Source organism: Camellia sinensis, chromosome 10, assembly GCF_055761805.1.
Source record: "Camellia sinensis isolate YWXY chromosome 10, ASM5576180v1, whole genome shotgun sequence".
NCBI classification, from domain to species: domain Eukaryota; kingdom Viridiplantae; phylum Streptophyta; class Magnoliopsida; order Ericales; family Theaceae; genus Camellia; species Camellia sinensis.
In genome coordinates, this window is record NC_138970.1 from 100,495,954 (window position 1) to 100,510,113 (window position 14,160).

At 37.8% G+C, this 14,160-nt stretch overlaps 1 protein-coding gene across 2 annotated transcripts in view; it reads left to right on the forward strand.

Moving 5' to 3' along the window:
• Window positions 1–6,927, forward strand: part of LOC114265968 (putative UDP-N-acetylglucosamine--peptide N-acetylglucosaminyltransferase SPINDLY) — a 31,280-nt gene extending 24,353 nt beyond the window's left edge. For both annotated transcript variants that reach the window (XM_028206833.2, XM_028206835.2), the window contains exons 13-18: window positions 103–297; window positions 3,838–3,932; window positions 4,095–4,230; window positions 4,334–4,551; window positions 5,028–5,155; window positions 6,080–6,927. In XM_028206833.2, the coding sequence (XP_028062634.2) occupies window positions 103–297; window positions 3,838–3,932; window positions 4,095–4,230; window positions 4,334–4,551; window positions 5,028–5,155; window positions 6,080–6,483 (1,176 nt within the window). In that variant the 3' untranslated portion in view covers window positions 6,484–6,927. The remainder of the gene's footprint in view (window positions 1–102; window positions 298–3,837; window positions 3,933–4,094; window positions 4,231–4,333; window positions 4,552–5,027; window positions 5,156–6,079) is intronic.
• The last annotated feature ends 7,233 nt before the right edge of the window (window positions 6,928–14,160 follow it).

Genomic DNA, 14,160 nt, shown 5'->3' on the forward strand with positions numbered 1-14,160 from the left:
TAGTTTTCTATTACCTTATAGTCACCTACACAGAATGAGTACTCTACTGGCCTGGATGGATAAAAAGGTTGATAAACATATCCTTTTCTTTTGATGTCACAGGCAGATGCAAAAACTAATAGATTTAGAGACAAGGTTTTAAAAAAGGGTGGAATATGGAGAGATATCTACGGGATTGATGAGAAGAAAGTTGCAACCATGGTTAGAGAGGATAAAGTTGATATCTTGGTTGAACTTACAGGTCATACTGCTAATAATAAGTTGGGAATGATGGCATGCCGACCTGCACCTGTTCAGGTATCCTTAAGGCAATAATTTTTTCATTTTCTTCCCTGGATGTATTTTTCTTTTTAGTTCTAGTCACTTCAGATGGATTGCCAAGTAGATAGATTAGATCCAGATGCAGCTTTTGCTATGCAATGATATGGATTCAACTGTTCGTGGCTTCCTGTCCAATTTGATGTCACAGGCAATGCAGTTCTATCAATTTGATTTCACTTTTTTCTCTACTCCCAAACTCTCTGCAAGTAAATCTGTTGTCATTTCAAGTTTTTTAATTGGTGGCTTGCAAAGCTTTTGTAGGTTTAAGCATTTCAACTGGTCCTTTGACCAGTAACCTGGAGCAAAGAGAGGGGGGAGTGATTAGAGTCAAACAAGATTGCCTCATATTGTTTTATGTTTGACTTTTTTTGTTATTCATCTATGGATCAATTTACAGAAGTGGATTTAGTTATTTTAAAGTAGAACTGGGATTAGCTTTACTTAATCATTGCTCCTCAGTGGTCTTGACTTATTACATTGCTGTCCTCTTGGTGGAATTATGGCCAACTCTGTTACCTCCTACATTTGAATTGCTGTAGTGTACATCTACTAAAAGTCATGAACAAAGTACATTTGAAGTAGGGGTTTTTTAAACTGTATGGTACTTGTGTCGGACCAAGCACAACAAAAGCCAGAGACACGAGACACAACATTCAGCATGCAATTTAAAAAAAAAATGCAGGATACAATGCGCTTGGGACACATTAAATAATTATACTTCTATAAATTTATTATATATCAAATATATGAATAGTTTATTCATTGGTAATAATAATAATAATAATAATAAATAAATAAATAAATAAGTAAAAGGCAATATAACACCTATTAAAATTACAAAGTCATATATTCATAAGTTAAACATCAAGGTAGCATTCATGTAACAATTGCATTCTAAAGCATGCAAAAACAATTGTAGAACATTGAAATACACATGATCATCTTATAAATGTTTAGAAACATGTTTAGTGTGCACAAATTGCATTTTGAAGAATGCACAACATGGTTACTTCAAGAGATTCGGCACATAGATCATGTTAGAAGGATTCAAGAAATGTCATCAAGGTGTCCGAGAAGTGTGTATAAAGCGCTCAATATGAATTTAGAATTTTGATTAAGAAACGTTGAAGAAGTGTCAAGACATATTTTTATGAGTGTCCACAGAGTGTTGCGTTTGACACTCCTCGATAGAAATGTCCATGCTTCTTTGCAAACACTCATCTGATTGTAAGAGAAAATGATGGCTCTTTAACTGTGTTTTTAGTTCATGGAATATTGCACATGTAAGAGACATGATGTGAGTGTGAGCCATAAAGAGTGATCTTTATAGGACTTCTTCTCTTATTGCATGTACGGGTATGTGTATTAATATTGGTACGATACAGGTACAACGATATGGTAAAATCTAAAAAAGTATGGTACAGGTACGGCTGGGTACAATCATTAAACTATATTTATTTTTAATTTGAAGTGATGCAAAAAATTGTTACATGATTTATTTTATTAAGATTTAACTTGCAATTTGCATTTAATTCCAAAAGTAAAGTATAAATCAAAATTAAATGCCATTATATTAAAAAATTTACAAATAAGAGTGTAATTTTAAAATTATACTAAGCATAAAAAACTATGAAGCATGGATACTCCAAAATAGGCCGCGTACGAGTATTGGATATGTATCGGATACGGATTCCTGTCCGATATGTTTGGATACGTATCGGATACGGCTAGCAAGTATCCAGTTTTTTATTTTTTTGAATTTCGGATACGGCTCAGATACGCATGGATATGTGAGCGATATGTTTCGTATACTTTGGGGATACGACAGGGTAGAAAACGTAATTTTTGAAAACTTTTTTGGGGTCAAACCGTAAATAAAAGAAAATCCTAAGCTTGATCCTTAGAACCATGAAGAAGAAAACCAAACTCGAAGAGGATAAGAAACCCTAAAGCTCAAATCAAACAAATCGAAGTGAGAAATCGAACAAAAGAAGTTAGAAAGGTAAAGGTAAAGGTACAAAGTGGGTAGGCAGTTGAAATGAGCTCAAAATTCATCATCAAAACCAGGTTCTCCAGCCGACTGCTGTCGAGAGTTCGCTGGAGATGACTCCACTCCCGACTACCTCAGCTCTTGTTATCTTCCATCACCACCCGACTACAGCGCACATTGATCACGTTGATCGATTGTCTTCAGATCAGAGTCGTCTCTCTCTCTCTCTCTCGTTCTATTTTTATGTATATCATACTGACTGTGTATGTATCTATATATATATGTTCTTATCTTTTATTATTGTTATTAACTTATTTTCTTCTTCTTCTTTATTATTATTATAATAGTTTCTGCGTAGTTTTGTATCAGTATGTATAATATATCTATCGGTGTGGAATTCTTCTATTTATTTATTTGTTTTAAGTTTTATTTTCATGCATATTACATTATTAAAATTAAATTTTTTTTTTTTTTAACGTGTGCATCCCTGTCTTATCCATATCTTACTTTTTTAGATTTTGATATATCGCCGTATCCGTATTGTTGTTTCCCGTATCCGTATGGTGCTTCCTAGATAAAAAACATGTCTAATGAAACTAACTTCGCCTCTGCATAGAAGAAAATACTATTCTAGCTTAGGTACGACATGGGTATATGGTAGGTACGTCTAGGGTACGGCAAAAATTAAGAAGAAAATTTTGTGTACTTGTTTCGTGTATCTAGTATGTATGCAGAAGTACCATGCAAAGCAACAATGCCCGGTGCGGGTACAACATGTTTGCTGAAGTACCCATGCTTACCCATGCTTCATAGAGTATCTTCATTAAGTTTTCGCTATGCATCATTGTGGGCCTTTTGATTTGTAGCTAGATGATATATAAAGAGGTGGTCAAGATAGTCACCACTTCATGTATTGATGTAAAAGGGTGTAGAAGTTGTGGGGTTTGTTTGGTATTCCCTCATTCAACTTGTCATTAAATTTCAACTTGGTGAATCAATAGTAACAATACATACATTAGGGATGTTTACAAGTGTATGTAGGGAGAGGAGGATTTTAATAATAGAGCTCCCATTGGCGAAGTTGAGTCATAGTGTAGCGCCCCCCCCCCCCAAAAAAAAACCCTATTTCTTAACAAGATGGCAATGGACTTTGTGGGTAGTCTCTAGAACACTTGTACAGTACGCATGTTCCATTATGCCTGCCTGCCAGAAATGCATTACTGTACTTTATGAATGTGTTGTGTTTCATAATCACTTATTTTTGGTCATGCCTTTGTTTTGGTTTAGACCAATTTGATGCATAGCAAATATCCTCACCTTGTAAATATACTCGAGTCCATGAAACGTGGCCTTTGGCCTTAAAACAGCTATCCTGAGGACTTACTAAGGATGTTTGAGCTTGCTTTGTATGTTGAAAATCATTGCTGGGCTCCCAGGAGTTATTTGATGTGGTGGATCTGTTGTTGATTTTGTACTCCCATACTTGCTTGGCTTATAATATTCTTGTTGGCTTGCCTCTTTGTTAGGTGACTTGGATTGGCTACCCAAATACAACTGGTTTGCCTGCTATTGATTATAGAATAACTGATGCATTGGCTGACCCTCCCGATACAAGACAGAAGTAGGTGACATTTCCATTTTTTAATCATTTTCAAGTATTAGTTCCTGTGAAAGATAAAAGCATGGATTTGCAATTTGAAATCTCTCATGTAATTGTTTCATTAATTTGCAGTCAAATTTTTTTATTATTATTATTTATTTTGATAAAATCATTAAATGACAGGCATGTTGAGGAGTTAATTCGGTTACCAGAATGTTTCCTTTGTTATACACCATCCCCTGAAGCCGGGCCTATATGTCCAACTCCTGCTCTTTCCAATGGCTTCATTACTTTTGGTAGCTTTAACAATCTAGCAAAGGTATTTTGATTAGATCTAAAAGAAATGTTTTTCAGTGCATCTTTTAAACATAATGGAACTTCCACATTCACAGATAAACTGTGATTTTCCCTGCTCTTATCAGATAACACCTAAAGTGCTACAAGTTTGGGCAAGGATTTTATGTGCTGTTCCAAACTCTCGACTTGTTGTAAAGTGTAAGCCCTTCTGTTGTGATAGTGTAAGGCAGAGATTCCTTTCAACACTGGAGCAGTTAGGTTTGGAATCCCTGCGAGTTGATCTCTTGCCTCTAATTCTACTCAACCATGACCATATGCAAGCATATGCTCTTATGGACATTAGGTAAAACTCTGTTCTTTTTACAGGATCAGTAGTTTAAACTTTGTTCTTTTTACTGGATCAGTAAGATAATTGTTCATTCCTCCCTATTCTTGTTTTCCATGAAATGGTTCAGGAACCATCTTGTGCTACTTCTAGCACACTTTAACTGCCCATGGTTTTGTTTGCTATTGGTCAATTCTGTTTTAGATTATTTGCTATGGGATGGACAACATGTGGTTTTGCTTCACTAGTCCGTTCTGAAATTAGTCGGTGTTTCTACTAAGAATCAGAACTGATCTTATCTGATGACCCTTTGAATGGCTTATTCTGGTGTGTATTATATTTTGATGACATGTCTAGTCTATGTTACATGTACTCGAGCACGGGTGCAAGTCTGGATTCATGTCTAGTGTCAAGTGTTTGACACGAGTATTTGATTTATTTTGAAGAGTCCATGTAACGTCGTGTCTAATATTTATGCTCTTGTTTCTATGTAGCTTGGATACTTTTCCATATGCGGGAACGACTACTACTTGTGAATCTTTGTATATGGGAGTTCCATGTGTCACCATGGGGGGTTCAGTACATGCTCATAATGTAGGCGTGAGTCTTCTCAAGACAGTTGGTAGGAAGCTTCTGTTTATAATACCTTCATTAATATATTAGCTACTTTTTTAATCTTTTGTATTGGTTGTTTATTATTATTTTCAACGTTAAAGCTTCCTTGTTTCAATGAGACATTTTGTCTAGAAACTTGTAAAGCAAAGCTCCATGCTATATCCTTACTTAAGGATCAAACCTGATTACTGAGTCAATTTGGGATTGAGTTTGAAAGAATGTATATTAGGAGAACACTAAACTTGTCATTCCTTTCCTTGCATACGACAAGATGATAAACTACAATTGACGTATGGCAGAGTCTAATGATGGCTTCCTTGTAGGTAATTATGTCTGGAAAATATTAGGGGTTCATGGATGGATTAAAGTTAGATTAGCTTTGGTTTAAGGCTGTTTTGAGATCCAAAAATAAAATGTTATAGCTTGATGGACTTTCTGGACAGCAGGGAATGTCTGGTTTTTAAGGACATGACTAGGGTAATTAGGGTTGGTTTTAGGATCGAAGGTTTAGGGGTTTAATCATGGTGATAGAAGGGCTGCTTGTGGCTGCAAGTTTTGCATGACAATGCTAGGAATTAAAATCAATTAGAACAAAATGAACGAGAAAGAGAGTAGAAACCTTATAATCTTTGCAAGGCCTTCTAGGAGTCTTGCCTGGATGAAACAAATCAAAGCGTGCAAATATATAGATCAAAACTTTCTAATTGTCATTACAAAAATTGCTTATGTACAATGGTGGATCCATATATATATATATATATATTTTTTTTTTCTTTTTCCCATAACAGAATACCAAATAATGGATGTTAGCATTAGCTGCTCATTTATTAATTGCTTGTTTCTGCTGATGCAATTCCCACTCCAGCATCTATGTAGTAAAATCACATAGTAAATCGTAACTAATGTGGATTTTCTGGATATTGAAATACAGGGTTAGGTCATCTGGTTGCCAAGAATGAAGATGAATATGTCCAATCGGCATTGCAGTTGGCTTCAGATGTTACAGCTCTCTCAAACTTGAGAATGGGTCTGCGGGATCTCATGTCCAAGTCCCCCCTTTGCGATGGATCGAAATTCATTCTTGGTCTGGAATCAATATACCGGAACATGTGGAGCAAATACTGTAAAGGTGATGTACCATCTTCAAAATACATGGATATGCTGCAACAACCACATCATGTTGCTTGCGACAAGCCCCCAGCTGTGAAATTGTCTGAGCCAACAAAGATCGCTGTAGGGTCAGTCAAGACAAATGGATTTAATTCAGGGCCACATTCATGTGAAGAAAACGGGGTCCAGTTGCATCTAAGCACTAGCTCTGGCAAGTTGAGCTGAAGCTAACGGTTAGTCTATGAGGCATTTATAGGAATTCAGAGTTATATTCCGGAAGGTAAGTTTGTTGCTCGCGTGGAGTTAAGCCTACTGTGTCGTATATATATTTATGAAGGCTTGATCTGCTGAATTTGAGGCTGGAGTTGAATATGGTAACAACCGGTTGCATTGGATCAATTTTTTTGGGGGAAAAGAATGCTGGCAATATACTTGTTGCACTAATTTTGTTCTGTTCGAGATAGAATTGTAGTCTATTGCAATGTCATAAGAATGCTTGTGTTTAGACTAGGTGTCTTTTTTTCTCCCCCTGAATTATAGATGCTACCGTGGTTTGTAAAATTAAGGTTATTCTTTTTCTTTTCTTTTCTTTTCTTTTCTTCAATGTAGCTTCCTTCCAATTGGAAATTTCTTGATTGAGTGCAAAAATTGATGACACATAGTTTGGAATCTTGGATCTTCAATTTGTGGAGCGAAAGACAAGAAAAGGATTTGTGGGGGAAAAAAAATTACCTTTGTTTTCATTTGCAAGTTCTCTTTTGTGTGCGTGTGTTGGGTTTTTTCTTCCTTCCACAAATTTCTACAAAATCAGGATCTAAACACAACTTAAAGGATGAAGGCTGTGTTTGGTGTCGAGTTCTAATAATGACTCCACACCCATATTTGAGTATGGTGTTTAGTTACAACTTTCAAAAATTAATTTTACAGTACTTTTGAAAATTTGTTTTAGACGGGATTTGTATTTTGAAATTTGTCCTACTTGGTTGTCTGGCGGTTGACCGAATAATGCAAAATTTTATTTATTTATTGGACAATTGACACTTGTTATTTTTTATATATTAAATAAAAAATATTTTTTGAATTTTTTAAAATATTTGATGAAATTTGAATAGAATTTTGGGTTGTGTGTTTGTTATAATTCCTAAGTTTTTAAATCAAATATCGTATCACATCAATTATTCTAAACTCATTTCAAAATATATAACCAAACAAATTTTTTACATTTAAATCATAATTTCAAAACTTACTTAAGATATAATTTATTTTTAAATCATAATTTTAAAATTCAATCAAACGCAATCTAAATTCTTTTCACGAAGTGTTATTTCTTATCCTTCATGCATTTCGTACAAATCTTTACACAACATTAGAGATGTTTTAGATCATGTAAAGAAACTACAAAATCAAAAGCCTGATTTCTTTTTTCAGGAAACAAGGAAAGTCGTTACAAAGTAAGAAAGATGGGGAGAGGGTTAAACCCACTTATACACAAGTACAACCATTTCGGCTACTAAAATGGGCCTTATCGAATCAGGAGAGTCCTTATAAATCTTCAGGTCCTCTAGCTGGTCTGTTCCAATGCGTACAATCAGTGCTTTGATTGCCTCTTGGAAGATGTGCTTGATTGTGCAACCAATTCAATGGGTAAGGAATTTGGTGTCTTCTACCAAAGCTTGGTATGGGCAGTTTGGGTGGGCGCCCTCATTGATCAGATTCACTAATGATGGTTGTGTGTTGATAGATGGCCCAGATCTCCGCTTCTAGGCGTGTTGTATTATCAAGCTTTCCAGAATAGCCTGGCACCCAAGAGCTTTTATCATCCCTGAAGTCCTCCATATCCAACTTTTCTCCAATCTCCTTGGGCACATCCATCTGCATTTAGTTTGATTTTCCTTGCAGGAAGAGACAACCAAGTAATTAGTTTAGGTCTTTGTTGATTAGTGCTTAGGGGGGCATCAAAAGGCCTCATGGATCTCATAGGTGTACTGGAACACTTGGCGTAGGCTGTCATGAATGTTAACTTCACTATTTTCAAAAGCAGTTTTATTTCTAGCCTTCCAAATTTGCCAAAGAGTGACAGTGAACCCAATGTTCCAACTAATACCTGTAAGGCATGTTTGTTTGGGCGGACTGGATTAGCATTCCCATGACTAATAGTCCTAGGATTACGAATCCGTTGGATTATGTATCCTATCTTAACTAATAGTCAAGTTTAAAATAATTAGTTCATACTTTAATTGTTTAACCAAACATCGGATTAATAATTTTATTGGACTATTAGTCCAATCCCAAGCTCATGTCCACCCAAACAAACATGCCCGTAAGGTTTTTAGATTTGTCACGAAGATTATGAGATTACTAGTCTTCAAAAGGCTTGTGTATGCCAACCCTAATCCAGTGATGATTTTTCACTTTTTTCTACAACTCCCTTGAGTAGTTGCAGTCCTTTAGGAGGTAGCTCATTCTTTCTGCTTGTGTAGTACATCTAGGCAAAGATCAGAGTTGTCAAGCCCTTTAGTAAATTTGAATTGGTTTGTGAGTAGTTTACCATGCATAACAAGCAAACTTGGTTCCAGTTAATGAGATGGAATCTTTTTCTAGAGGCTGAATTGCCCAAAAAAAAGTTCTCATTCATTTTGTCAATGCCATTACAAAGGTTTTTAGGGAGCTCGATAGTTTGCATAACATAAGAAGGCATAGCCGAGGTGACAATTTGGATAAGGGTTGCTCTCCTAGTCAAGGAGAGGTTGTTGGCTTTCCAACTAGAGAATTTCTTACGCATTTTTTTTAATAATAAATTGGAAATGGGCTCTGCTGACTCTGTTTTGAAGTAGGTGTGGGATGCTTTTGGGGTTACCAAATGCGCCCAACAGTTTGGACTCCCAATCTCCTAATCTAGTCTCACTAGTACAATGTGAAATAGAAAATGAGAGTCCAAATTTGGCAACTTTTATAGAAAATCCATTTTATTACAAAATATTGTCAGAAATGGACTACATCACCAGATTTCAGAATTGCCACCTAAACTTTTGAGAAAATTAAGAAACCAATGACTCGTGCCGAAGGCCACCATCCGTCATAACCAAAGTGTCTCGGCTCGAGAACATAGGTATGAGAGGGGAAGGTCATTAATTGAGCACCCCCACTCACCCCATCAAAGATCAGCCTCTACTAAGTCATAATATGATTTTTATAACCAATGTAAATCCAAATTTTGATTATTAATAATGCTACCATTACTATTTGAGGCATTCAAATATAGATCGTGTTGTAAATTTTGGTTATACTCGGACTTCATGCATTTTTGAAAAGGGGTTTTCTTGGATAAAATCTGCAGCATAAGAATCATCTATACTCCAAAATAAATAACACAACCTCCATCTATTGGCACGACCTTCATCCACTGGTATTCAAACAAATATCTCACTTATGCACTTAGCCTCGTGTTGTAGCAACAGATATAGTAAGGAACACACACATGCAATATGCTAAAATTCAAAATGCTCACCTAGTACTCTAAGGTGAGTCACAACATATACAGATGTGTACAAATATACTTGATCCTATATGCAAGTTTCTAATGCAACACAACAGAACATGTATCTAGGAGTCCGGATTGTTAAGATGTAGCATGAGCATGGCACAATTCATGGATTTCTGCATGTATTCATCTTTGAATATAGTAAATCATATTAATGCGGATGATCCAGATCCAAATGCATGAAAAAATGGATACAATATATAGGCATGATAAAGAAAACATGATGCAATACCGAAAGCAGATCAATAAAAATGTTAGAAAGACGTGGGGTTGGAAGATTATTACAACAATTTGAATAAGAAATGAGGAGAGAGAGATTGTTACAATAATGAATCGATTCAGCCTAGCTATTGTTGAATCTAACAAATCATACTAAAGAAAGAAAAAAAGCAATCGGGGGGTCGAGAACTGCTTACAGAAGCATTCCTCAGAAATTATCTATTCTATTCTTGGGGAAATGATTGACCAAACACCAGGTGAGTCGGCTAAAGTAGAAAGTGGCTGGCCAAATTCCACTTCCAATTGGAATTAGGTCAGTGTAGAATCTCAGGATAGAGGCCAAATGGAGGCTTTCTAGGGAGTTCTCATACCTTCCACCTCCTCTGTTAACAAGGATCACTTGGAGAGGCGTGAATGGGCCATAACCCTCAACCATAACACAAACATATATATACGACGTATATTTTACTTAAAGAAACAAATTAAATGGATCAAAATCAAAACAAATTCAAGCCGAGAATTAGATGGGAACCTATATATTCTCTTTGCGAATAAGGGCAAGTTAATACCCAAACCCATGGTATTAAGTGGAGAGCGTAGATTAATGCAAATCATTTCTTGGCGGAAGCTTTGCTTACTAAAACAAGGAATTCATCAAATTCATTGAAAACTCCTTATCTAGTCATAGAACAAGGATGATAACACCCCTTTCTATGTTCACAAATGATTGAGAAGGGAGGTTTGAACTTCCTTTGACCCAAAGTCTCTTGTTTTACTTCCAAAATACTCAATGAAAAAAGAGACAACACTTGTCAACACCAAATCCCACAGATCACCCAAGCAACTTCATGAAACAACCCCTAACACTCATTGTTATTGAGTAAAGAGTTGAAACATATAGATTAGCACACTTGAGAGAAGGGGATAGGTAAAGATAAGTGGTGTAATAGGGAGAAGAGTTATTCTACTTATTGAGCTTGTGAATAGATGGCTAAAACTACTCCCAAGAACATCCACAAGGGTCCAAAATCCACAAGAATGAGATAGTTGAAATTAAAAAAGACTATCAACTCAATGGATAAGTGGCTAAGGCTACTTCCTCTACATCCATGAGGACTTACAACAATTACATAATTGAAAACAAAGCTAGAATTAAAGAAAAAGTAGGGATTCACCTCTTAAAGAGGATGAGCCTTTCTTGTTCACAAACTCCCTTTAAGGTCCCTTAAGAGCTTTTGGGGGTGTTCTTTAATGTCTAAAATCCTTTGTCTAGACCTTAGGATCAAGCTTTAATGGAGAAATGGGTGTTAAGGTTGAAGGTGGTAGGTGAGAGATGAGGAAAGAAGAAGAGAGCTCTCACGCTTTTCTATCCTTAGGCAATCTTTTTTTTAACCCTTTGAAAAGAGCTGGCAAGCCCTATATATAAAACCCATATCATAAATATCTGAGATATTTGTGGAAGGTTAGCAAAAAAAGATGAAATTCTAAAAAATGCTCTGTACCTAGAACATTCAGTCGGCCGAGCTTCCTGGTGATCGACTGAGTACTTTTGTGGTAGGCCATCATTTGGTGTCCAGCTAGCCAATGGGCACATCGTTAAATCAACAAGAGTAGGTTAGCTTGAATTGAAGGGAGAAATAAACATTTATGAGGATTTCATCCTTCCCATTCACTTCCACTATATTCTTCGCTCCATTTGTTTGAAAGAATACAACGCTTGGACTTTAAAAATATGAGCGTCAGAACATTACGGTAATGTTTCAAGTTGCACCACTAAAACTCATTTTGAAAGAGGTTTCCATTTTGATCTAAAAATATTTTGTCCACAACAGGTCGTTTGGAGGGTTTAGAGCTCGATCTTTAGAGCTTTTGCTATGGACCTTACAAAGATTAGGACCTATCGCTTTCAGCATCGAGAACTTAAAAGCGTGTAACCAAGTCTCAAGGCTAATAAAAAATAGCGTGTCTATAGTTATCCTTCTTTGATAGAGCTTAGTGCGTCATTTCATGACGTGAGTGAATATCAAAGCCCAAAGACGACCTTTTTTGACGAGGCCGCAAGATTTAGGCAAACAAACAAAATGTAAATAAAGATTTGATTGAACCCAAGGGCTGTCTATGTATCCTTTTGTAAGGAATCAAACCAGCTTAGTTCAAGGGCAAAATGCTAATGCTATGTTCGAAATACAGTTTGAAAAGACAGGCTTACATGGCAAGCGCTGCGATGATTTGATAATTAGGCTTACGTATACCCCACTGCCAGAGTTTGATGATGCGAACGCCACGAATGGTTACGAAATGGAAAAATAGATAAATCTGCAAAGATGGCAAAAGAAAGACGGGCCCAACACAAATAAACATGCAATGTATGAAAGAAATGCAACACCCACCGGTGCCATGGCACGAGAGGGAAAGAGAAAAGGATGATTGTAGCCAAAACCACATATGGCTAGCAATCACAGTAATAACGAACTCCACAACACACTCCAAACATGCCGCAACATGAAGAAAGAAAAGATGGTGTTAATCGCTAACCCCGCATGGGACGATATTAATTGGAGGGTGGTGTTAATCGCCAACTCGTAGGAGGCAGTATTAACCAAGGGTGGCGTTAACCACCGACTCGCATGGGGCAGTATTAACCAAGGGTGGTGTTAACCGCTAACCCGTGCAAAGGGCGGTATTAACCTAGGGCTATCGACCCGCATGGGGTGGTGTTAATCGAGGGTGGTGTTAACCACCAGACAGTATTAACCGAGGGTGGTGTTAACCGCCAACCCATAAAGGGGGCGGTATTAACTGAGGGCGGTGTTAACTGCTGACCCACAGGGGGCGATATTAATGAGGGTAGTATTAACCGCCAACCCGCGCAGGGGGTGGTATTAACCGAGGGTGGTATTAATCACCAACCCCAAGGGGGACGGTATTAACCGAGGGTGGTGTTAATCGCTAACTTGCGTAGGGGGCGATGTTAACCGAGGGTGGTGTTAACCGTTAACCCGCACATAGGGACCGGGTGGTGTTAACTACCAACTCCGCACGAGGCAGTATTAACCGAGGGGTGGTGTTAACCGCCAACCCCACAAGGGGCTGTATTAACCGAGGACAGACCGAGAACCCCATAAAGGGCGGTATTAACTGAGGGTGGTGTTAACTGCCAACCCGTGCAGGGGGCGATATTAACCGAGGGTGCTGTTAACCGTCAACCTGTAGAGGGGGCAATATTTAACGAGGGTGGTGTTAACCACCAACCCTGCAGGGGGCGTTATTAACAGAGGGTGGTGTTAACTGCCAACCCGTGTAGGGGGTGGTATTAACTGAGGGTGGTGTTAACTGCCAACCTCGTAAGGAGCGGTATTAACCAAGGGTGGTGTTAACCACCAACCCACACATGGGGGGTATTAACCGAGGGTACGGTAGAGATGACAACCATACATCTCTAAGTAACTACTGTACACTTCTAAACACCTTTCTTCAAATATGCAGTTGGCGCTCACTTAGTCGGCTGAAAACTTGGTCGGCCGGCTTTATTGGGTTTTTACAAGGTCGGAACAGTCATTTCACAACTTTGAAAGTTTATAAAAAAGGCGCGACCATCCAACTTCCTTCACTTCCGTCCGAAGACACCTCTCTAACTCTTTGAACTCATTTCCAAACACTACCCATGGCTGACGTTGACCTTCTCCATTTTCTACCCAACTCTTCCATCAATTTTGACAAATCGAACACACCATCGTGCAGTGATACCTCCTCTAGAAACACGGTAGCAGAGGCTCTTGTTACGGCCATGACAGATGGCATTGACCCAGAGCTTACTTATATCATTACCCATGTGAGGAGGCATGAACAAGGACACCCTCACAGGGGTGCTAATAGTAGCAGACAGGTAGCGGTTAATGAGCCTGTGGGACTCAGGCCTATGGGCGAGGACGTTACTATGGTCCTGGACAGGCTCTTCATGAGCGACACAGCCTTGGCCTCCGACGTCGACGAGGATGTGGGCATGGCTGAGTTTCAGTAGCTATACATATTCCAAACATCCACCTCGAGGTTTGGTTTCCTCCAGAACTAATCATTTCCTTCTGAAACAGTTTCCATGCAATACTTTCTGCTTTTCTCTGACTAACACTCTTTTTTGTTGG